The 26,998-nt window shown below is 34.5% G+C and overlaps 1 protein-coding gene across 2 annotated transcripts in view; it reads right to left on the reverse strand.

The window, feature by feature from the left end:
• Positions 1-1,368: 1,368 nt before the first annotated feature.
• POC1B (POC1 centriolar protein B) overlaps positions 1,369-26,998 on the reverse strand; it is a 50,668-nt gene continuing 25,038 nt past the window's right edge. The window contains exons 11-12 of one of the 2 annotated variants that reach the window (XM_084289343.1): positions 4,685-4,867; positions 1,369-3,405 (exon numbers count right to left, since the gene is read on the reverse strand). In XM_084289343.1, coding sequence (XP_084145469.1) covers positions 3,301-3,405; positions 4,685-4,867 — 288 coding nt within the window. In that variant the 3' untranslated portion in view covers positions 1,369-3,300. Of the gene's footprint in view, positions 3,406-4,684; positions 4,868-19,418; positions 19,501-26,998 lie in introns of those variants that run through there. The other variant, XM_084289344.1, reaches the window with a different exon arrangement.

Here is a 26,998-nt window from a genome sequence, read left to right on the forward strand (position 1 = left end):
CTCAATCTGATTGTGTGACTTTGTGGCAGGAAATGCATTAATGAAAAATAAGCAATTTTTCTGCTTCAATTTCCAGTTACAGTAACACCCATGGTACTTCATCTAGAACTGCTGACTCTCTTAGGTAAGAAATATTTTGGAAGGGAAGACACATTTTATCTTGTATAAGATCCCTCAATGCTCACCAATAAAATCCTTCAGCACTGTTGAATAAACAAGGGCCTGTTTTTTGTATTATTAGGACGCTTAAGCACAATAATAAGTTGTAAATATGTTCTATAACAGAGGTAATAGATGCAGCTTATCATTCACTGACTAGTTTAGAAAGTATATTTTTCTGCTGGATTTAAAATTTACGGTAAAATTGGTGAGGAGTGCACTCAGCATATCCTGTTAGCTGAGTCAATTGAAATTGCACCTGTTCTTGGACGCAAGTCATAACAAATGCAATCCATATACATTGTAAAGAAAAGGACTTGTCTGCACTTTTTCCAATTAACATCTGCCTTTTGGCAAGTCATTAACCTATTTTCTCACAAAGAAACGGCTTCAATTGTATTATGCATCTGAAGCGTGCAAAAGTCCCTGAGGGGGCACTCTGACAAAAACATACTGTTCCTGGATCCAATGTGAACATACATATTCATTAATTGTTTGGGGCAGAGAGTACAGAATTTCAGATTTTTACAAGTCTTACAGCGTAAACAGTTTACATAAAGCTATGTCCTTGGAAACACATTCTGATCCCAGCTACCCTTGTTCAGTGTTTTTTTGCTGTGATATGGCAATTAAAATAACTCAGCAACCCTGTAATAAGACTTCTAGGAAGGAAAAAAAAAAAAGAAGAAGAAGAAAAAAAAAAAAACTTAAAAATAGTACAGCATATTTATTTATAAATAAAGATGGCAATTTGTATTTCTGGAATCCCTCACGCTACAGGGATTTACTCAGGCAATCCCAAAATGGCTAGACAAACTTAATCTACCCCAGTTTTTCTAGACAGACGATAAGTTTAATCAGAATTTAAGCCTACAGTTTGTTTCTCATGATTATGACAATGAAACACTGAATTATTATCTTACAAGCATAAAAGCAATAAACAGCAAACCCCCAAAGATTGGGAGTTATTCAGTTACATTTGCCTCCAGGAACTAGTTTTCCAAAACACTTTCTCAAACCACCACCACTAATTATACAGACATGCCAGGTGTCATGCATGCTGAGAGTTTCACTGTCAACAGACTACCTGATCAAATGACAAGAACATACCTTAATTTGGAAGTGTTATGCTAGTTGACCAGGTTCACAAACAACAGAGGAAAAAATTGCATTAAGTATTAAATGCTCTCGATAAGTAGGTACTGAAAAGGAAGAAGAATTAGTAACTGTAGCTAAGGCAAAGAGAAAGACATCAGCAGAGATTTTATTAAAAAATAAAGATTTTAAAAAAAAATATTTCTGAATATTGCTGATAAATAATCCTGAAAAGCTGAACAACAACAAGAAAGTATAGTCCATATATAAGTCGTACAAAGAAAACAAGAAATAAGCCTGAGTTTTTAATAGCTACATGGTTTTGTGTCCTCTAATGAAACTAAGAAAAGGCCAAGACCACAAGAGTATTTCCAAATGCAAAACACAAAGTACATCTGATCTAAAAGGCAGTATTTACATAAGTATGCATTATATAGCATTATAAAAAAATTGCATAATCAAAGGTCAGGCTGTACACAATTGAATATGTAAGGCCATCTTTTCACACAAAAAATAAAAAACAAAAAATTAATCTGTGCCTAGGATGTTACATAGAAATAGTTATATCTGAAAAACTTCTAAGAGGCTGTTTCTTCTCAATAAACAGCACTACTTAAGATTGAGCTGAAAATAAACAGCACTTGGTGGCAAAATTCAGGGCTTACTAATCAACTGAGGTGATTTCTGGCTACCCAAAGGCAATTACTATAAGAGAAAACGAAAAGTTATAAAAGAACATTTGACTGCTAGTTACTTTAGCTCCATCTGCAATGGCATTTGCACAGCACTCCTGTACTTAAGCTGAACTCTGTTGATGTTAATGAGGCTCAGCCCGAGAAATGGGCTTTATCTATATACAGTCAGTTGGAGAATTGGATTAAAATGCTCCCCCCATTTCAAGTGTCCTATTTTTCAACATACAAAATGGGAAGTTGCAGAAAGAGATGACTATCTACTTGTGATTGTGGATATACAAGAGATATTCTGCAATTGCCATTAAAAATAAATAGGGAGACATAAAGAAGCAGAGATGTTCTCTTTTAAAGGACAATATGACAATTGAAAATTTAGAAAATTTTAAATTGAAAATTTAGAAAGACAAATATGTAATTCTAAAAAACACATTTTTATTACAAATAAAACCAAAATTCATTATACTTTGCAAACTGAATCACACGACATCTTTACAGATTTGTAACTTAATTTGTAATGCATTAAGCTATGGGGGGAATTCATAGCATGTGAAATTTGAGCACCTGTGGAAGTCCCTGGAGGATGAGGGTCTTTTATATTTCTGGTATAAACTTTGCATCATTATGTGTTTGGTTCAGAAATTCCTCAGAAATGTACCTTCTAAATATAAAAACTGAATTCTGGTGGAAGTGCTCAACTGCATGTCTTGCAGCTGAATTCACACAGATCCCCTTATTGTTTCAAAGCTTAAGTGACTTCATTTTCATATTTTTAACTAAAAGTTATTACACTAAATCTTCTCACAATCATCACTAAAATATTTAGAATATGAGCAGTAAATGTTATGAGTTTTTGGTAAAATATTTGACAGTACGTAAGGGAAGAAGAAAACCTCTGGCATTTAAGCAGTCAGGGCTAATTAGGCCGAATTTAATTTAGGTGCTAGAGTAATATTGCCTTGGTACAAAGAGTTTTATTTTCATAGCCCTTACCTGAGCTGAAAAACCTGCATAGTGCACTTCCACAGTGATTGCTGTTCATCTAAAAAGATATAGCTTGTTGTTTAGTTTTAGTTAAAGATTTTACTGCGTTGAAGTAAGAATCATGTAACTTTCATTGGGAATGATTTTACAAAATATTAATTTAATCTGGGCTACGCTTTATTAAATGTATAACCAGACTATCTGCTTGATACTAATGTTTAAAATGTCATACATATTTTTTCATTTTTTTTAGATCAATAGTTAGAAAAGGATTTTTTTTCCCAATTATAGTGAAATCCAATGAAGCAACATTTATTGTTTCCTTGTGAATATACAAAACATACTCATCAATACAGTTCATTTTCATCTTTTATTCTTCCTGTCTTCCCTGAAGTAAAATTTTTTGCTGATTTTCTAAGCATTCTTTCAGTTTATCTTCAGTCAAAGTCAGCCGTTGTTCCAGGATTGAAATTGTCTGCATGAAGAGGACAGTAGCAGGTTTTTTTTAATATTACTCACACAGTATTTTAATATTATTCAAGCAGTATTATAGAAGTGTGCAACGCAGTAACATAAGAAAAATATTTTTAACTCAACAAGAAAAATAGTCTCATGTGGCTGTGCCTTAGCTATTCCACTATTTACAATCATATTTATAAATGATGAATTTGTATCTACGAAGACTATCTAAAAGTTTTAAATTGTTTTTACAAAATATTTTCCCTGTGACTCTGTATATGTATGTATGTATAAATTACTCAGAAATACTACATGGAAGTTGCATCCATATTTCAATATAAAAACAGACATAAATGGTGGCCCCAAATGATGTCTTCCAAAAACCTAAGAAAACCCTTCTAAGATATCAAAAAAAGCATGAAAAATTATAAAAAGCATATAAAAGTAAATAAAAACATAAAAGCATATAAATACAAAAATTACAAAAGGCATTCTCCAAGAGACTATCTTCCTCAAGAAAGGTAGGTTCCTGGACATATTCTAAGAGTTTCTTTTCAATCCAACTTACTTCACAAAGAATTTTCAATGATGACTTGACTTTCTACTTTCCAAAACTTATTACTTAGGTTAACATATATATTGCAGAAGAATGCAGAAAAATCTTAGCCACTCCCCTTTAATGATTAATGTTAATATATTCTAGACTATAAAATAGTGTTTTAATATATAAATTGGCTTAATTTGGATTATTTAAAAAGAAGTATTAAGCATTTGCAAGCAAGTGACTCAGTCACTGACTGAGACTAATATTTGTGCTGTTTCACTGACACTTGGAATTATTCCACTGCATAGATTCCTACCTAAGCCAATACCTTGAGCACTGGGTTTGAAAAAGGATTTAACGGTGCATTGACAATTTACTTTGTTCATCCCCTGCTAATGCATGACTGTTCAAGCCGGAATCTGACAATGTCAACTCAACAACTGGCTTCTGGTAAATCCACACTAGATCTTGCTATTGAAAAATAGTGACTCGTTTCCTCCAGAGTTAAAAACACAACAATAATGTTTATGATTATGCAGCAGGAAGCTTTCACTTTAGGGAACACAATACATGCAATCAGTATCTGCTGAAGGGCAAAAAAAAACAAGAGTCATTTGACTATATAACTATCCAAAATAACTCAATAGACTTTAATATTCTGACTTATGAGCATGGTTCCTGGATTTTATTTTTTTTTACCACTGACATTATCATTTTCCACTGGAAGTGTTTTCTGTTATTGCATACTTACTAGAGTCAAAACATCCAGCTGTTCCACAATGTTCTCCAAAGCATTACCCAGAGATGGGGAGATGTCTATTTGCTTGTCCACATTATGCATAGCTGATTCACTCTCATCCTCTGACTTCCTCTTTGAACTTGTTGCCAAGACTGAAGCAGGGGGATACTGCAAATCTTCGTGGCTGACATCATCCTATAATACAGATACACCATTTGAAGATTCAGTTGCCCTTGCTTTCGTTTAATTAAAACCATACAAGAAAACAGGCAGAAAGATCTGTTTTTAATTTTTAAAAAAAATCTTTACACATGTATACACACACAAGGGTCTTCAGATTTGCTTCTTGTACCAGGTCCAATTCATAACACTTCAATTCCTTCTGACCTAAGAGGGAATTTCAGCCATGATGAATGAGGCAATAAGCATACAAAGTGTACTGAAAAATCTCAGCAGTCTTTATGAACAATTTCAACTTGAGCAAGTTTCAGGTACATGACTGAGGAACTAGACGCTTTACTACTAGAACTTGAATTAAACCTCAAATAAATACTATTGGTGACTGGAGTTTTCTTTACAAAGATGGCTCTAGTTTACAAACAAATTCATTCACAGCAGTCATATGGATGAAAAACCCTTCTATGACCAACTTCATAGTATAAAACTTTTTTTTTTTTTTTTTAATATGAGTTATCTTGCACTTTTATAATAATAAAAAATAAGTAGCTTTTAATAAGTAATTTTTAGTTGTTCACTCAGTTGCATTACTTTTTGAGAAACTGATTCCTTCAGGAAATAGGAGGAGAAAACAACATAGAGAAAAGACACACACAATGCCAAGTTAAGAGAGAAATAACTTTGATGTATAAACATTGCTTCAAGGTAAGTGAAAGAGCATGATCTTCCCAATCACTTCAGTTCTTATTTGTGCCTTGAAGTTCTTAAAAGCACTTTTGAGTCAGGATAGGTTAAATCATCACTAATTCACTATACGGTTCTTCACAACAACTTTACCTGATTTATTAATGTTTTTTTTTTTTTTTTTTTTTTTGTGATTTCTCTGAAAACATCTTCTGGCTTTAGACAGTATAAAAATAAACCAAAACTGAAATAAACTTGAGGCAATCCAATTTTATTATCTGTAATTATAATTGCAATACCTGCAACCATTACAAAATAAGTGGTTACAGTTTTACAGTTTCTCTGAAATGTCTTGACAGCTGATGAAAGTATCCATTAGCAGTGAAAAGAGGATGTTTTAGTCTTTTCTGATGTATTTAAAATACACATTCTTTACAACGTACCCAAAATATTTATGTTGTAAAGCTCAATAGATTTTTCAAATGCAAGTCTTAAAACCAGTGTGAGCCATTAAAAAAACGTTCTTCTAATTCTTTATAATAATCTTGTAGAAGATAAACTGCTAGGCAGAATTAGTGGCAAACCTTTATAAGATTACCAACGCATGTTGATGAGTCACCGAGGCAGGGACAGGAGGGATTTAGAAACAAGTTAGACAATTCTCTGTCAAGAAAATTTTCTCTGTAGTAGATCCTGCCTATGAATCAGGTAGGATCACAGACTGATGTATGAAATATGATAATATTATGGTTTTAATATAAGTAATTCTAAATGACACCAATATTATCAGGAACTTATACCGCTGCGCTATCCACAATACTATTTCTGTATCTTCAGTGCCATCCTGCAGTCCTGACTAGCTACATGCTCTGTTCTCTGGACTCAACATGCTGATCCTCCAAAATCTTTTTTCCCTGAGTGCTGGGGTTGTGCCACTTACATCAATGAGAGTGAGAACTGAGACAAGTTACATCCACCGTCTGTCTAGCAGGGCTTTTCTTTTTACTAGCAAGTCAAATTTTAAAAAATGCTGTGATTTAAAGTATTAAGATTTACAATTAGTTTAAATTAATGCAGAAGGAGAGCAAAACAATCTGAGGTTATTAGACATTGACATGTTCTTCTAAAAACAGCTCTACTCTGAAATGTGTTTCTCAGGTTCTTTTCAAAAAAGCCAGATATACTTCAGACAGAAAATACAGATTTCATTTAAGCTCCCACAAACTGATGACAAATTTTGCTATTAAAGCCAACCTAAATGGATTCTTCCAAGCCAAGAAGGAAAGTTGTCAATTCAGGTAAACAGAGCAAACACTAAGCTACTGAAAATCTCACCAAACATTCTTTCCTACAGTAAAACCAATCCAAAATTCAATGTACCAGACAAATAGGTTGTGAATAATGCTTTATAGCTCAGTAATTGCCACCAACATTGCCAAGTCACAGTACCAGAAAAACCTTCTTGTAATTTAGTGAATTAGACAAGAAATTGTGATTCTTCTATTATATGAACTCAGAGGCATACATGGACAAAGTGATATGGAAGTGCTTATATGAATAAAGCAAAGGCCTCAGTGTCTGTCAGACCTAAAAGGATCAAATACAGATAAACAAATAATTGAACTTCCAAAATCAGTAGGAGAGAAAAGAAATAAAATGGCTTCAAATGTTCATCTTACTTAAGTTGTGACAAAATGGTTGATACTTTTATCATATTCTGGGAAATTGTAGAGATTTTTAAATGCTGGCAGGCATCAACTAAGCTGTTATATTCAGGAGGTTTCTGGTTGACACTTAAACCTTTTCTGTTAATCAAATTTATCCCCAGCTCAGTGAAGGCGACAGAGCTGCTGAAATCTAATGCAACACTCATGTCAAAACCTGGTTGTAGACTGGTGACGCTAGTCTCAATAACTTCCTTTACTTTTTGATACCTATCAGTTCATTTGGTATAATCTTTTTATATAAAAGTTTTTAAAGAACATTTTTAAAGATCATAAAGAACATAAAGAACTATTCAACATTCTAATTTACTAAAATTGTTTCAAGAATTGGGTGTTCCCTTTCCTTCAAATTAGCCCCTTTCTAAAGTACTTTAAATACTACCAATTCATAAACAATAATTTCGTATATTGCCAGCAATATTGTAAAAATGCCTCATAACTAAAAAAAAATAGCCATTCTGGAAGACATCAGAGATGTAGCTTATTTTGAGGGAATAAATTTGAATAAGGCAACAATTTCAAATTGTTACTTCTGAGCAAACTAAAAAGAAAATTTAAATGTGTACAGCATTTTCATCCACAGCCCGTTAGTAATAAAATAGTCACATTTGGGCAACTTCATGTGAGTTACAAACAAGGAGGAGAAGGAGCGGATTTAATTAATCAACAGGAAGTTATTACCATGACATTACCAAGCGGATGTTCAATAGAAAATTAAATTTAGCTTATAAATGATGTCATAAACAACGAACCATAATTGCTCATCTTTGTTTTCTGTCAAGCAAAATTGCCCAAAACTCTGTGGGTGGTACTTAATCAATTTGTGAAAAATCCTTACACATAACCCTATCACCTCTGCATAATCCCAAATGTTTTCCCATGAGACGTTCACAGATCAGACAGAAACAAACACTGTGTCCCGATCTCCCTTCACTTCGTGATGTGTAAGAATAGAATTTGAGTAAAATGCATCCATTTATTAAGATGCCTGAACTGTTCTATTTATAGAGAACCAAGTTCCCTAGAGGAAAAAATATGAAAAAATTCAAGTCTATGTCACTCAACTGAAAATCATTAGTCTTCAATCTTCTAAGAGCTTTGAATTCAGAAAATATACACAACTGCTTCCAAATGAATATCCTAATGATCTTATAATTAAGATGGGCTTATATGAAAAAGTGACATTGGTAAGCTTCCTAATGACTCACAACAATTTGGCATGGTATGCTTTTTCAAAATAATCCTTTAAATTTTGAACACATGGTACATTTGCCTGCTAATACTAAAACATTTCTGATACTGCGATTAAAACAACTACAAACAATTAGTCATAAGTAGGGCATTAAGCTCAAACAGACCAAGGAGCAAAGACAAAACAGTGTAGTCTCCCATCTTACCAGACCTTGACTTCCTGTGTTTTTTATTTTTTAAATCATGGAAAGTTTCTTAAGAGAAGTACTACACTATTGTACTAGATACTATTGTTATCACTGCTTTTTCCTCCATCTTGTGAACCCACCCTCAAACTAAAATGTTTCACTGTAGATATGCTAAATTCAACCATTTGGGGGATCTCTCTCTCTCTCTCTGTTGGTCATAATTATACACAGATAGTTTCTACTCTTTTGAAATTATTTTTTCCAATGAATAAATGATTCACATAAAATAGAGTTCTCTGATCTGTTAGGCTAACACTGCTTATGCTAAATCACAATCTGTTTTATCAGTTTCTGTTGCAGAAAACTTCCCTGTACTTTCAGCTGATGACAGTACTCTTCATTTCCTCTCTTCTCTCGCATGCACATGAATCTGCATTATGCATGGCAAAAAATTGCCATGTGCCAAAGTGCAGTTTTCTGCCTCTTGTTATCTGATAAAGTTGTTTCTGATATATTTTATTTGCAAACTTTCATTGAAGTTTTGCATTCAAGCGATAATATACAAACTACGCAGTATGTCTTTAAATAGTTCAAGCAAACACTTTAGTTTGAGCAGAACACTTTCATAACAACTTAAAATGCAGAATTTCACATTTCATTCAGTCTTTCAGAGTTTCTTATACATCTTAGTCTTCTCTAGTTCTTAAAAGAATGTCCAAGCTAAAAGAACCTAAACATTTGAATTGAAAATACTTATTGTAAATGCCTCTCATCCAGTCTGAGAAGGAAATATTCAGTCTCCTCTCTCCCACAAGTGTTATCACGGATGATATTATATACTTTAATGTAAAACCCAGTCATGACTGTCAGTGGTATTAGGATACAAACACACAGCCAACATACCAAGCAACATTAGTCCTTAGCAAAACACACATTTTCACTGACAGCAGTTTCTTAGTTGTGCAAATAATGTAGTCATTTTGAAGCCAGCTGAATTTATAGAGGTCAAGAGGTCAATACAGTACAATAAAAGCTAACTGCTAAGTTGTTTATAAAAATACAAGTGCAAAATTAAGTGAAATCCTGATGCTGAAATCCTGATGCCCTTTTAGCTATGATCTGATTAATAAGATTTATTTTATATTTTCTTACAGGTATGTTAAATTTAGCATTGCTGTGATAGCATACAATACTAAACATTTCTGTTCACAAGCACATCTGAATAGAGAGTTTTATGATAAGAAATGATATTGTACTTTACAAGTATTCTTTCAAATACTTATAGAGAAACTGGCTATGTTGTTTTGCTGCGCCAGCTTTTTCCCATAAGTTTTATTTGCCATTACTGCTTGTCTGAGAAAACACTGAACAACTATGCACATCCAGTGTACTGAATATTTTGCAACTCCACGTGTATAGAACCTAGAACACAACAACAATTTGTTCCATATTCCTTTCTTGTCAAGAGAACATGGAAAAAGAACCAAAACCAAGGGTTGTTTTCTCTAAGAAATATAAAAATTAAATAAAATTGCCTAACAGAAAAATCACAGAGTCCATAAATATTTGGGTACATACAGCTAGAAACAAGTCATATTTCTCCAAGATTTTTCTAAACTCTTAGATTAGCAGTAATACCTAAGCTTTACGTAAGGACACAAAAAGTAATTTTCTGAGTTTGCTCGTTTTCTGCTACTGATGTTAATTTCTAATGTCAACAGTTCCCTGCACAGTCAGAGTCTGATCCAATAAACTGAAAACTGAATAGTTATGCTCTGCTTCCTCTGGATTTGGATAAACTAAACCCTTAAAATGAAATACTCAGAGTACCTCAGTACTGTAGCTATGCAGTTTGCAAAGAAATAAGAGAACCATGACCCATTAAGCATGGTCTAAGTAAACCACGGCCTTTCTTCTAAACTGAGGTTTTCCCCCAGCAAAGCAAGGAATACTGCTGAAAAACAAAAAGAAGTAATGAACATCCTACACAAACTAGAGACAGAAATCATTAAAAGTTCAATTTCCAAAGGCGAGAAACTCCCTACCAGGAAGTCAATTCTAAACATAACAGTTCAGGAAGACCATATTCAAACGCTTTTATAGATGATAAAAATACTTACACCACAGGGACTGAAAATAATATGTACCCTATGGCATAAAGGTAAAGGAGGGTAATAAATGATCTTCAGTGTATCTTCACCTTCAGCAGGAAGCTTTGTAAAACTGAGGACAAATAATGTGAAACCACAGAAACATTCCCCCTAATCACAACTGCAAAATAAAATAGCCTTTTTTAATTAAGCAAATTACTTTGGACTATGTATGTGCACATCTAAGGGAACATCTTATAGCTACAATCAGTGCTAAAGTTTCAAGACTTGTTTTTACCCATATAGAGTGCTAATAAAAACATTAAATACTCTGCATGAACTTCTTATCCATACTAGGGCAGGGAAAAATTGGAGGGCAGGAGGAATACTTGTAGCAGAAACTGGGAACATGAAATAGATATTAGAAATGAAATAATGAAGTCAGATGAATAACCCTATATGGACAAGACCTCCTTTCTAACACTATAAATAGAATATTCTGCTATATTTGATACTACAAATACTAATGAATAAAACCAGATCAAAACAAACAAAACTAGGACTTTCTATGTAGCATGTGATTAAACCTCCTATACTTGGTTTAGTAGACTGGGGGTGTCACAGAAGGCAACAAATCCATGGAGGGAAGGAGGCAGGGTTACCTGCCTTAGTGTGAGTGAGAGCACAGCATCTTCATCACATTTACTCAGAGAAATCATAGCTGTGCTTCTGGATTGTCTGCTCATGACTTCTTCCCGTATCTTCCTTCTACTTAAGAAACTAACTGAAAGTCTCTGCTTTAGACCAACAGCTAGCTAAATGAATTTAACTGAACTTTATAAGGAAACAATAGGTGGTAACAGTATGATTTATTGAGCAGAGTCTTAAAGAATGTGTGCTAGCACTTCATCCATCTCATTCAAATGGCTGGCAAAGTCGTCTATTATATTAATTGGAATTGTTCAAAAAGAATTTACAATAAAAAGAGACTGTTCAACAAATCCAAGTGAAGGAATTTCGCCACTTGAAGACACACATAATCCTAAGAAACCCAAACCACAGTAATTTTTCTTAACTTTAATTTCTCAAGCTATGTAAAATACTTTACAATATGTAATTGATTTCTCTTAGATAACTGTCTGTTCTACTTAACCTGTTGGGGCAAATCTTTACCAAGTTACACTGTATTTAAATGAGACGAGCTAAAAGAGCACACATTTATCTTCAACGCCACCTCTCAGTAAGAACAAACAAAAGATTACTGAAGAGAAAATCCTTAAAGACAGATTGTACCAGGACAAAAAGAATTGAAGGATATGTATAACCTTCTCCTAAACCCTGCGGAAAGCTGAGAAAAACTGCAGTCCTTGTGCTCCAGTCTCAACAGACAAGGGGCTGGTGCTTCACAAGAGTGGGAGGTTGTTGCGGAACCAGAATAGAGCAGTCTGTGTTGCATGGCCTCTCTTCATCTATACACACACACACATGTACATATTATATTATCAGAGCCCATAGTATAGAAGCATATAATGATACCACATATCTTTCTGCCAACTCGTATATAAGTGTATATATACACGTATAAATATATAAAAGCATAATACACACATGTATATCCATACAACCTTATTTCAAGCTATATGTAAAGCCAACAAAGTTCTTTTCTGTTGGCACAGCAGTACCTCTGTCTATGGTTTTGGTCAGTATAACAGTATCAGTGATACAGTGTGATTTTTTTTGGGGGGTACTTCATGTCAGCATAATGCTGACATGAATGTATGTCAAAAAAACTTCCCTGCATAGAGAAACCCAGCTTCCATCCCAGTAAGTGATGATAGGAAATGCAGAGTGTCCGTATGGAAGGATTTCACAGACAAATCTTCTGTTGTTAACTGAGATCTGTCAGCTTTGACTTCCGCTCAGAGTAGAGGTAGCAACAGGAGAGTATAGCATTTGACCTGTGGCTGTTGACGATATCACTGTGTTTTTACTCCTGCTTCTATGGAGCAAACAATTTCCTCCAGTTCATATTATTTACAAGAAAATGTCAAGGAGTAAAAAGCATTAGGAACTCAGTTAGCAATCCAGCACATTAGAGTCCAAAGTTAAGTCCAATGCTGCCAGCACAATTGCTTGAAGACTTTGCCAAAGAGTCAGATGCTACTATTAGATAAAAAGATGCACAGTATTTTGCAACTTGAAATTTAAGTCTCCTGGATATAGCCATTTTACTATGTAATGAAGGAACACTGTTTTATTAATTTATTAATTATTAGCTTTTGCTAATTAAGTGTTACAGACATATAAGAGATGATTTGGACAGCAAATACTTTAACAATTATGTAACAGAAAACTCCCATAAGGATAAAACACGGCTTGAAAAATTTGTGAAAAGTTAAATTCATGTGCTTTTGTTAGGTTTCAATTAATACCTACAGAAATAAAAGTCTACACTGACCTATTTCATTGCTCAGCATTATTAATAGGCTGAAGTTTTGGACAAGTTGTCCAATTTGTCCAGGTAGAAACAATGCTCAGCACTGCTGAGTTTAGTTCAGAGGTGGGATTTTCAAAATTTGCTTTAATAGCACAAGCATAATTTTGTTCTTACTTAAATCAATTGAATTTTACAGTTTACTGTATAGGGAATAAAATTAGAAACTGCAGAAAGCTTTTGAGGATTCCACACAAACATGCAAGAAATGTTAACTTTGGAGTTGTCTGACATGTCTGTTTTACTCTTGAAATATCATTTATTTTAATCAGTATTCTATTACAAACTTCTGTCAAAATACACACATTGTTCAACACCAATTAAAATGCTAAATGTGTTGGCACATAAGATTGGTAGGTAGATAGGTTCTACTTGGATGTATTAAAAAGCAATTCAACTACGATAAAAATTACAGTTAAAGCATTAAGGTTGCCAATAATAGTGCTATCTTGAAATGTTTCATAATTTTCTACCATTTTTGGGCTCTGACAGTTGGAACTGTAAGAAAACAAAAATAAACATCTTACATGAAATAAGAGTATGATCTCTAGTTCTGTCAGTTCATTAATATCAAAATTCAGTTAAAAAAAAAAAATCTTTCTGTAATAAGCTGAGAAAGTGGGTTTTATTGCTCACGGAATTCATTAGCCACCAGACTTTAAATATTCATCTTCCTCCCATTTGTCACTTGGTATTTGTATTTTAGCCCATTTCTTCCTACTTAATGTGACAAAAATTAACACCGGCAGGTGACTAAACTGTATGCATATGATAAATGGTAACACCACACTGACCAAATTTGCAGTCAAGGCAGGTGGAAAGGTGGAGATGATAACAGATTCAGTAAAATTGAACTCCAAGTACGTTTGTTATTCTTAAATTTCACAGGAATATACTATTAAAAGAGGTCTTTATCACTGACTCCAGTCCTCACCTACAAAATAGAGTCTGCACTTAGAACTTTCTCATGAAACAATCTGTTATTCTGGAACCAGCATGTCCCATGATTTTTATTTTTATTCAAGTTCTAAAAAGCCAGAATGCAAATACATTGAGAGTAGACAAAATGTAGTTTATACAGGTTATATTCCAATCAAGTAACAACATAAAACTTTCCCATTTCTGCCTCAGCAAATGTTCTTAATATCACAAACATCACATACATAGTTAATGACTTTTGTTAAAATAAATATGGATAAACTATACTGAGAAAAACAAAAGTAGTTAGCTAAAATTTAGGGGGTTGTTCTCCACTTACACAAATCATATTGGAAGAAAAGCAAAGTGCAGAACTCTGAGCCAATAAGAAGGGTGAAGAAGAAAAGTAATGACTTTACAAAATGCTATCCCCTTTTTTTCAGTTCTTTGAGTGGGAATGTCTTAAGGATTAAGATGCTGATTCATATTATTAGTGATGTCAAATAGATGGCTTCTTTGTAATCAGCTTATCCTTCCTGACAATTGAAAAAAAAAAAAAAGAAAAAAGAAAAAAGTACAAACTCCTGCCTCTTTCAGCAGCAAAATCTTATGAGGTAAACAGCTTGAGGAAGCTCTGCCTCATGATTCTTAAAGGATCCCTTTGCCACAGAGCTGTAGAAGGGCAGTTGGTGATTACAGCCCAAGAGAAGCAACCCGGTCTCGTGTCCATGAAAACTCACAACTTTGTGTTCCAAATCCAATTGTTCTCACATCTTATTACTCCTTCCTGGTTTATGGGAGAACTCCAGTTATCAAAGTGTAGTTTCCATTCTTTGTAGTGATGCTTATGCAAATGGAAGAGTTGAGGTATTACAAGCAGACAGACAATTCACAGAGAACATGTTACCAGCAATGCATAGCATCTTTTCCACAGAATAGGTTCTGATGAACAGGGCCACTGTGAACTGGCACATTGCTCTTCATTTAAAGTATATAAGTAGAAAACATTAATATAATTTGCAATTTTTATTTTTTTAAAGCATAGCATCTTACAGGGCAGTAAAATACATGCACAAAGAAATACCACTTTAGAATATAAGGATATATATATATGTTTATATATATGTGTATATATATAAAGTCTCTCCTCTATACATATACATACACTTACATATATGCGTTTTATACATTTATAACATTTTTGTATGTGTATACATATATGTATATGCACATACACACAGACATATATGTATACACATATATATATAAAAACACCTTAGAAACTCTTATATTACCTTAGAAGAAAAATAAACCACAGGTCTGCCTTCTGTAACAAGCAAAACTTTAAAATTGTGAATGTGTGTGTATTAGGAAAGTAAATGGAAAACATCAAGTAAATGGGTTTACCACTCCAAGATAAATATTAATTTCCACTGGTCACAAGGTATTATTTTATTCATATTTCCACCCAGATTTAAAGTTGTTAAACACCCATGCGATTCTTCTGCACACATTCTGTATTTAATTATGTTTGCTTCTACATTACTAGCACTTGCAGTATGTTTTATTTTTTTGTTTGCTTTGAATGGCCACATTTAAAATATTAAAATTAGCATTCCATGTTCAAAATGGGAAAAAATGTGAGAACACAATTATACATACAAAATCACTGTTTAACTTGCTCACCTTCCTATTGATCCAGAGTTAAAAAAAAAAAAAAAAAGTTTATTGGAGTGATATTTGTATTAGTGCCATTCAGATACGAGCTGTCCCAGTCTACACAGCACTTAATACCAATTGTCTTTTTATAGGCCTACACAGTTAAGTTTATTCTTGCATTACTTCTCTACCAAAGTCCTGACACAAAAGTTAATCTACACCAAAAAGAAACATTTAATGGTGTAAAGAAGCATCCTTTTAATGTGAGTAACACACTGGCAGATAAAACAGGAGCTCCACTATGCTCCCCAAGCAGGACTGAAAGCCAAACTATACGTAAAACTTGGAATTGAAGTACAGGTACAGGACTCACTTTATGACACATACTTCAATAAACTATTCAATTTCTGTTCTGGAAATCTGGTCCTCATGCTTGACCAGGACAAATTGAAACTGGAAACTTTTATTCTGTTCCTGCTTGCCATTTCTTTAGAATTGAAGTCTGGTGCTTTACTGAGCAATAGAACAAAAATTTTGTCAGGAATCACCCTGAATTTAAATTAAAGCCCTCTTGTTTTGGAATGATGACTAAGTTGCAGTCACTATTCTTTATTTTTAGGGAAAAAATGTAGTAATACTATAAAAGTTTAACGGTTATGAAAGGAAGACCACTTTGATATTTTATTATCACCAGTAGCAGTCTAAAAGATGCAAGAATTTACGGAACGTTATGTTCATGCAAGATAGAGGAGATATACCATTTCCTATACTTCAATGAAAACACATGGTGTCACTGGTGCTCCCTGTCATATATCTCCCTGCATCTTAAGGAAATAATTTCTAATAATAGCGGATGATATTAACACAAATCTCTACAGAGGATACTCTCAGCTTTCAGCTGCATGGGATTGCTAAACAATGTGGAATCAATTATATACTATCAGTTACAACAGGTAGTGGTCTAGTCAGCACGTGGAGATGCCACACTCAGTGGGATATGGAAGAAGACATAACCCTGTTTTGTACCACACTCTATACTTGAGAAGATGCTAAAGTGAAAATAAAAATGAAAGCAGTTAGCACTATAATCCCAGATCAGCAGCTGGCATTCCAATCCCAAATGCCAAATTCCTCTTTGGGAGTTAGACCCTTCACAGATAAAATGTATTGTTGCTTTTTACATCTTATAGTGGTAGAATAATATAAATGACTATAAACTATAAATGATGAAATGTAGCAGATTGGGATAATTGAACGCATCAGTAAAATTCTATTGCCATTAGAATTAGGAGCAATAACAAGGTCATTTTTGCCCACTTTCCTAAGGAAACAATGCTTACACTATCATTTCTGTCTGCCTGTCTCCACACCTCATTTGTAAGTTTTGAACTTGTTGCAGATTTAAGAGGGTCTGACAGAGGAATCTGACAGAGATATCTTAGAGAGCTGATTTCTGATAAGCTTCCTGAGAATAGATTGCCAGCTAAAGGACAGAAATCGTTAAGTACTCCCACTGGGACAGAGGCTCTGGCACAAGTTTACATGTTATTAGAGACTACAGAATGCGTACAAGAGAAATAGAACTTACAATTACCTCAAAACAAGGGAAAGGGTTAAAACAAAACGTGAAAAATAGATTTGTAGGAAGCTAGCATACATTATTTCTGTCATTCAAGGATTATTTGTACTTTACAAATATCAGGAACAAAAGAAATCCTAGCAATACTAGAAATCCTAGTATTCTTAGTAGCCAGAAATATTAATGAGTGGTATAGAAAAAAAAATAAAGTGGTTAATAAAGTACCTTTATCTTCTGTTTAGGAAGACAATGAATGAAGTAGTTGCATTTCTGGCAAAACACTTTCTAACCCAAACATAAGCAAAAAAAAAAAAAAAAAGACTATTAAATAACTTACATGGTATGCAAAAATTTTTAAATCTTGGGTTATGTATGGTATACTCAATGGGTCTAAACTAACTTAACAAGTAAATTATGGTGTTGTTGCTCTTTTTTTTTTTTTTTTTTTACCTAATATCCCATAATAATGGAACAATACCAGAGGAATATGGAAGCTAACATTCTATCAATACTTAGAAAGGACAAACAGGATAATGATGTGGTCACAGGTCACAGTTGGCTTGAGAATAATGTCAGGGAAACACTGAAAAGTTGATTTATGACATAACTGGCAAGTATATATGACACAACATAAAGTGAATCAATATGCTTTGAGAAAGAACAGGAAGAAAAAAAGAAAGATCTGGAAGAAAAAAAAAGGAAGAAAAAAAAAACCAGAACTTAAGATCTCTTGCTAATGAAATGTTTAGTCAAACTGTTCCTGATACAAGTAAATGTATATACTTTTCCATAATATGCATGCTACAATTTTAATTTAGGTCAAAATGCAGTATGAACTAAATTATCTCTAATTTATCTCTGTTTCTTCAAAACCAGTAAAATTAGGAAGTTACTATGGAACTATGTTTTTTTTAATGATTCCACTGAAATTTGTTCTTGCCTCTGTCCTATGCAAAAGGTGCCAGTGATCTGAAAGATAAAGTTTACATAAGTTGCAAGAAAGACATCCTGAAAACTAAAATAGTCAAAGCTGCTTGGCAGTCTGACTTCACTCAACTGTCCAAACGCAACATCACGTTCAAAGGTAAGATCTCAGAGATGGAGGTGTTACTGAACAATATGCTCTAGAAAGCAGAGTTTTGGAAAATAATTGCAGTGTCATAATATATAACTAACTGAAATAATAAAATTTAAAGTGGAAAGATTATTGAGTGAAAAATTATGGTAACTTCTATGCAGTTTTAACTAGATGAATCTACTGAGCAAGAGGTAGTATTATACTGCTATTTATATATTTTTGTAATTAATATATATATATATTATATTTATATATATTTATACATTATATAAAGGTATATATATTTTTATGTATTACAAATATATATATATATATATATATATATTACACTGGCAAAAACATGACAGAAATTCTGTGTCCATACTTCCAAAGGGATGTGTAGGAAATGAGAAAACACCTATTAGAACAAATCATGGCTTGGAAGAGTAATATTTTCAGTGAGAAAAACTGTTTACAATTTAAAAGTTGTAAGAATACTATAAATTTATAAGTATTAACACTGTTTATCTAAGAACAGGTTAAGGATAAAGTAATTAATTCACTTAAACCTTTATGTCAAGAAAGGGGTCTTCCTATGTTGTGATAAAAGTGCTGTAATATTGCATCAGAGTTTCATGGCAATGCCTGTGCTTCAGGTACCTGAATTGCAATGAGGAAGTGGCATCCTGGAGTTTGGGAAGCACAAAGGGAGACAACAGCACCCCTCTTCTCCTCCCAAGCACCAAACTGAGCTGGACCAGAGTCCCATACGGTGAGGAGATACATGGCATTGCTGTCGGTCACACAACTCCTGCATACTTTTTTTTGTTGTTGTTGTTAAATACTATTTATTGCAAAATGCATAAAGAGCAATGGAATCCAGAGGTTGTTCTTCTTGTGTGTGTGTGTTTGCTTTTTTTTTTTCAGAAAACTTTATTCATTGACAACAGACTTCTTTCCTCTGATGCCATACACTTTCAACTTACAGTGCTTCAAATTCAAGCATGAAGAATGGAGCAGGCTTCATTCAGCCTCTGTCTCCATTATCTGCTGTTCAGGTTACAGCCCTGCAGATAGAAGAAAGCAAGATGAATCCTCTCGCCCTGAAAAAGAGGACTTGATCCAAGTCACCTACTGTCTGAACAACAGGAAGCCACTACTATCACCTTCTTTGCTCAAGTTTTTTCACGGATTGTCTCGTAAGAAAGATCATTTTGGGATGTATCATGCATTTAACACACCTCTGTTATAGCACAATCACTGCAGATGACCCTTCTAGATATTAGATATGTGGGCTCAATGGACATTGGTTAACTTAAACTGGGATACTGCCAGCACTAACCTCCTACTTAATCTCCAAATATTTTTTCCCACTATTTCCTTTGTGCTGGTATTAGTGCTTAGATAGCTGAGCAGATCAGGGAATTGACTTGGATGAAATTAACCAGATAAACAGTTTCTAAGTTAAAGTGACTGCGAAATCATCCTTTGGCATTGTTCTGCCTACTTTCTGACCTCAAAACTATTTTAGTGGAAGATAGGACCTAAAAGGCTTTCAGAGTTTTTCTGCATCGAATATCTAAATGATGAGGCTAGTATGGATAAATATTTTTGCTCTTGTTGCTGAATTTTATTTGAGAAGTCTCAATTTTTACGTCCTATTTTAAGTAACCTATGTCATTTTTTAATTCAAGTCAGTCGCTCCATTATCTCACATGCAGCAAGTAACTACATCTCTTATAGCAAACTAGCTAGCAATGCAGCAAGGTCTTCAAGGACAGATATGTTGTATTAGAACAACTGATATATTTGGAAAATGCTCAAACAAGACTTTAGGCAGAAAGCACCCTCTGGGTTTAGATATCACTGTAATCTCAGTGATAAACAGAATTTGCAAGCATTTGTTCAAGCACTGTCATTTAGAAATATAAGAAGAGATTTAAATAGTATTAGTGTTTTCTTTTGTAACATACTTGCATTAATCATTTTTGAACAACACATTGGCTGAATATATTTCATTTTATACTCAAGGTTGCACCACACATTTGCAAGCATGCTGCACTAAACTTAGACTCCAATAATATTTAAAAACAAAGGGCAAGCCAACAGCTTAGCATCTTGTTTTCTAGCATGCTTGATCTGCGGCACAGCTTTATTATCCAGCTTAAGATAAACAAAAGTAAAACCTTGTAACCTTTCCAAAAAGTCACACACTATGAACTGATCCAAACATTCCCATGTTTCTCTGCCCCACAGTGTGGGATTTCAGAATTATTGAAGTGCTGTGAATATTAAGAAGTTCAAAACTTAACTTGTACTACTGAAAACAAACAAACAAACAAACAAACAAAAAACAGGTGTTTAGAGTAACAGAGCTACTGAACGCTAACTTCATTAACTTCCATTAAGCTAAATGATTCACAAATGGCATTTAGATCAGTAGTAAATCATCATCTAGGTCAGCAGGAAGCTCATTATGGACTGACAAGCCAAGTGACAGAGACACTTTTCTGCAAGTGCTATAGTAGTAATTTCCTGTGTGAAAGGCTTGCTGCTGTTCGTGCATTCCTCGGGGGATAGTTCTTCTCAGAGGATGTTACTCTTCCCCAGGAAGAGGAAGGAACCAGTTGTTATTGGATGTGTGGGTTGATAGCTGTCGGGCATTTTCTACATGCCTCTGAATCAGCTGTGAGAACTGTGAATGCAGCTTGGATTCCCAGCTGGAGTGGGAGAAAACATGACTTTGGCAGACAAGGTCAGAACGCACGAGTACAGTATCTCAGGAAGTTGAAATAGTAATAATACCTGGAACTTCTGAGCCCCTAGTTCCCAGAAAAGTGCTGATTTGCTAGAGGAACAATATAAAGACATGGGTCAACCTGAAAGCATTCCTGTGGCATTGCACTGTTGCCATGACTAAGACCTTATACAAAGTAAAAGTTCTTAAATCATTCTCAAGTAATTTATAGTAAGCCAATTACCTTATGAAATGGTACCAAAAGTTCAACAGCAGCATCCATTAAGAATGTCGCTATTGGGCAATGGCAACATAAGTACATAGACTGCTTTGTGAGGAAACTAAATATTGAAGTCTTTTATATTGGAGTGGTTAGGAGGGGTTCCTGTTCAGTCCCTCTCTGGAACTTGCTGTCCTGCTGTAACTAGCTCCCTCCACATCTACTGGGACACTTACATGACAGGTCATCCATAGCTAGTCCATGCCTAGTCCAGAATCAGTGAGTTCAGTGTCACATCCTACCTATTTTTTCTTTAGTGGAAGCACTAGTTCTTAGTTTCTTTATCCTGCCAGCTGCTAGCTTCCAAACTCAGTAAAAAATTATTAGATCAAAAAAAAAAAAAAAAATATATATATATATATATATAAAAGGGAGATGGGAAAGAGACAGACATAAACAATATAAACTCATAAGCTTCATTTCCTCAGGAAAGCAGGTTAAAAATAGTATAAGGAATATTATATTCTTGCACTCTCTAGTGCCCAAATTCAGAATTCCGTCTCCAGTGAAAACTTGACTCTCTCTCAAGCTCCAGTTCCCTCAAAGAATATAATGAAGCCTATTAGTGAACATCATGACATGTATTATTACCTAATTAAGTAGCAGCACAACACATTTCCTGTTCTTTCCTTGTAAACCTGCAGTTACATGCTGTGGTAGAATATCATCACTGCAAAATGCAAGGGTCATTTGGATCATATTCTTTTTTTATTACAAATATTGAGTTCACCTTTATGTATCCTGATCTTTGTTATTTGATGCTTGTATTATCAAAGCATAACTCTTTTAAGATTAAGTACACCAATCTTTTTAAACATGCCTGCACCTGTATAAAGATATTTAAAAGTTTAGAGTTTCACTGTTCAATATGTCAAATGTTTCATCCTTTTGGCACTTAGGACAGAAGATTAGCTGTTTTGTTTGTATATACCCTGCTTTCTTTGAAAGACCCCGTGCTGGGCAACAGACAAGGCTGTTACTACTGCCTCATGGCTTCCCCATGGATTAGGGGAACAACATTCCTTTTGGAGAGATGTGAGACTTTCCTTTCCTGGAGCAGCTGAACATGCTTAGCTGAAGAGCCGGGGTGGAGGAGAAGGCAACTTACATGTATCTTCTGCCCCCAGCCCCAAGCACTGTACCTGTAGAGCACACAAAGAAAAGAAAGGTCTGTGCTCTAAGCCCTGAGGACACTAACTATTGCTTCTGCAAGAGCAATGCTGAACAGAGAGAAACATTTTCAGAGACACAAGAGCAGAGTTTACAAACTCTTACTTTTTATTCTGTCACAATGAACACTTCTGAGTCCCTCTATTTATGACATTTATTCTTCTGGTTTATGCTTTCATAAGACATCAGAGAGTCAAAGATTTTGAAAGTTTTTAGTATGCTCACAAAAAAGCTGCAATTTTAGTTCACAACTTTGCAGAAGCAGGATCTTTTCACATTAACCCATAATTTTATTCTGTGTTTATGATTTGGAGTCTGGATCATGGAGTTTCCAGTTTGTTCAAACCACATTTGCTGGAAAACACAAGAATAGAAATATAAAAATATAAAGTAAAAATGTAAAAAGATAAACCTATACTTATTCAGGGAGTAGCCTTTGTTATTTTTAAATTAGTTTTCTATTATGTGGTGTGAATGTTAATTTTGTACTTTGCAGTGGTGCTAAGGCTCTGTCTAGAACAGAGGAAGGTAAAGCGGATGGGAGAAAGACTGATGGGAGAGGTCAGTGTGGATTTTGATCAAAGCCCTTCTACTGCTGGCATCACTCCTCTTATTAAAAGGGCAGTGACACAATTTTCCTTTGGTAGAGACAAGCATACAAATGTCATGCAATAATCTGAGTTTAAGTGAAAAGATGAATGTTGAAGGTCCCAAGAAAACACGAGATGCATGAACTGTGGAAAACTGTTGTGATTTCAGACAAACTTTAACAACTGCTGGGCACAGGGAAGTGCCACAAAAATTCTGCTCCACTGGATGTTCCCTTCCACATTGGACTCGGGGCCCAGAGGAGGTGATATAGCTGTAAAGTTATATTTTTTTTCCCTTTCTTCCTTTTCCCCTTCCCTTAACCGCAGCGAAGAGGGTTGATGTTTATTTCCAAGTACATCTGAAGCCAGGAAAAGAATGCAGATCATAATATATTTGAAGTTGCATGGAAAGTAAAATATGCAGTTTTTAACTTTTAAGATAAAATTCTTGTGTCATGCTCTTCTATAGAATTCTAGAGTTGGGCTAAGGAAGAGACAATATTCCCAGATGATCTTTTCAAAATAAGTTCCCACAAGAAGAAGAGTTGTATAAGTTTTAATGTACACAGAGATGGAAGAACTAGGTGCAAGTTTTGAATTTGTAATCGCTGCCACACTTTACTACTTACATGGGGTTGTTTATTTCTTGGTTGTACTAAAAATAAAAGCAGTAAAAATTGTGTCAAAAATATATACACCCTGAAATACATACTGAGGAATTTATGTGCATACGGTAAATGAGAATACAGATGCTTCTAACATTTGCATTAAGAGATTTAACACAAATGCAATACAGATTTATTAACAATGTCTTACCTCGAGGAATAAAAAATTCACATGATCTTATTTTCTTTAAAATATTTAACAGGTTTTGGGGGAGAAGGAATTCATTAGGTCACTATCTATTTTAAAACATAGTATGTCCTGTTACTGTAAACAGTCGTTATATTTCCTCTTCCAACAATGAACCCATACTCTTAACTTTGTAGAAACCATACTGAAAAAGAATAATAAGTATGTCTTACTTTGTGTTAACTAGCACTGGAAGAGAAAGAACAGCAAACATCTCACAGCCAGTGCAGACTTTCTGACTTCCAGATTACAGCACATTGCTTTGCTTCCTCCAAATCCTGTTTACATGAGCAAGGTCAAGGGATGGAATATTAGAGAGCCTCTACAGTGATTTCCTGCTGCTGTCAGTAAAAACTACTGAGACATCATCAACTTTCCCTTGTTCCCAACAGCTTATCAGGGACTGGAGGTTATCGATGTATTGACTTACAGACTTTTTTTTTGCCAACCTCCCTCCCTCAAAACTACAAGATCAGAGGACAAAACAGATCAGAGGAAAATAGTTCCAAAGTAATGTTTTCAGGGTTTTCGGTGAGATAGGAATAAAAAAAAAGACCCACACAGCTGCCCCAAAATCTTGACCCCCCCATTCAGTGAACATTTTCACAGTTTAAAAGGCTAGCACAGACCTCATTTCTAACAACTGCAACAGATGAAGACTCCTACCAATGGAAAAGTCAGGGCATTACGAAAATACCAGTTAGTTAAGCATATTCTGTGTTTTTATACTCATTTCAGTAACACACAGGAGACCTGAATAAATGAATCATCAAATTCAAAACTATTTTCCTGAAAATATCAATATACTAACATAATTACAAAGATATTAAGAAATTCTGGTTCAAAAGGAAACAGCTCTGTACCGATGATTACACTTAAGTTTTTCCACTGATACAATGATCATGTTCCCTTCACTAAGTTCACAAAAGAAGTTGCATTAGTTTGGATCTTAGACAAAAACAGTGTTCAAGAAGAACTGCCTTTACAACTTATAAGTTAAAACAAATGCTGAAAAGATACAGTATTTAAAGTTTAATTATTTGATTGTTTTCCAGCAAAACCCCTACAATAAAATTATTTCTGTATATCTTGGCTTAGTTTTCAGTGCAAGAAAATTAAAGTAAATTTGGAAAACAAAAACATGTGAGTAGGCATTTTCAAGTATGGAAGTTATTTGGAATCGTTGGCTTTGATAAAACAATAAATTATGTCTGAGGACATTAAATATTCCTTGAGGAGAAGAGAAAGAGTGACAGGAAAACATAATACCAGTATTTCCTCATACAGATAAATCTCAAAGTCTAAATAAATTAAGAAAATGTATTTTAAATTCACAACAATAAGGAGTATCAAATTTTAAAATATTTGTTTTTAAAGTTTTGTCTGTGCAGATTGCTGTAAAGAATAAATGACAATAGTACTTAGCTTTGCCTTAACTATCTGGAGTTGTATGCAGTTTGGGGCTTCTCAATACAAGACAGACACTGACATCCTGAAACAAGTCTAGATGAGAGCGAGCAAGATGGTGTGGGTGCTGAAACACATGATATGCAAGGAGAGGCTGAAAACAAGGTTTGTTCAGCCTCATGGAAGGTAGGACAGGAGATCTTACTGCCATCTCAAATATCTAACAGGCAGATAATGGAGAAGTCTGAGTCAGACACTTATTAGAGAACTACTGTGATAGAATTAGAGGCAACAAATTGGGACACGGGAAATTCTAACTAGACATTATGAAACACCATTCAAACACCAGAGTAAGCTGCCTAGATGGGTGGCATAATCTCCATCTTTATACATGTTCACAAATGAACTGGATGAGGCCCTTAGGATCCAGCTTGGCCCTGCTTTAAGAGGGAGGGGAGATGAAATTGGAAGCAATGTCTGGAGTAATCTATACTGCTCCATTAATTTTATTTATAAATCTATACAGAAGGGAGAAAAAATGAATAATCCTTTGCTTTGTTGCAAGTCATCTTAATGAGCAGTAATAGCATGTTTCCTGTGACCAGTAGGAAGGGACAAAGTTCCAACAGAGTGAAGAAGAGATTGTCAAAAGGGAGAGCACAAGAGAAAAAACAGATAAAGTGGTCTTTCTCCTATTTCCTGAAGTAGCTTGACATCTATGGGAGTTTGCCCACTTACTGTTAGTTCTTCTGATAATCATTCAACAAAACCTTACAAGGTTTGGTACAGACTTCCACTCTCCCTGAAGATCTTTCAGGGAGTTTTAGGAAATTCATCACAGATCCTACATAAACTTTTTATTTGTCCCAGAGAAGCCTGTCTTGAGACAGCAATCCAACAGAGTCTGTATATCTTGTCTTCTGTAAAAAAAAAGTTAAGTATATCTGTTGATTAGCTACTGCCATCCAGTGACTTGTCAAAGAGTCTCGTAAGTTCTCCTTAGGTCCCTGCCATATTACATGCTTGATGCTAATGACACTGAACAAGAATACTTAAGGATACGTAAGTGCAAAGTGTATTTTTCTCTCTAAACATATCAGAAGGGCAGAAGAATTACTTAAGCTACATAAAAACACTTGAAAAAGAATAATGTAGGTATACATGGCTCTTTTTTAAAAAAGAATCTGGCAACCTAATCAAACATTTTTTAGCTATCTGAAGAGCAAGGCTCTGGAAAGTAAAGATAGGACTGAAAAACCACAAGTAGATTCAAGATAAGTCTTGTAAAGCTTACAGGAAAAATATACAGTTGTATTATCTTTGATAACTGGTAGGAGAAGAGCAACCTGGGGGTTTGGAATGATGTTACAGGTGTAAGACATGAGGGAAGACGATGAGCTACACTAGAGGCTGACGATATCTGCTAATACACAAATGATATACAAGCACAGTACCATTCAAGTGAGGACAAACAGTATTAAGCGGACAGCTGGCAGTGAAGCTGGGACAATAAGAAACCCAGCATCTGC

The sequence above is a fragment of the Netta rufina genome (assembly GCF_964035555.1).
Source record: "Netta rufina genome assembly, chromosome: 1".
Taxonomy (NCBI): Eukaryota; Metazoa; Chordata; class Aves; order Anseriformes; family Anatidae; genus Netta; species Netta rufina.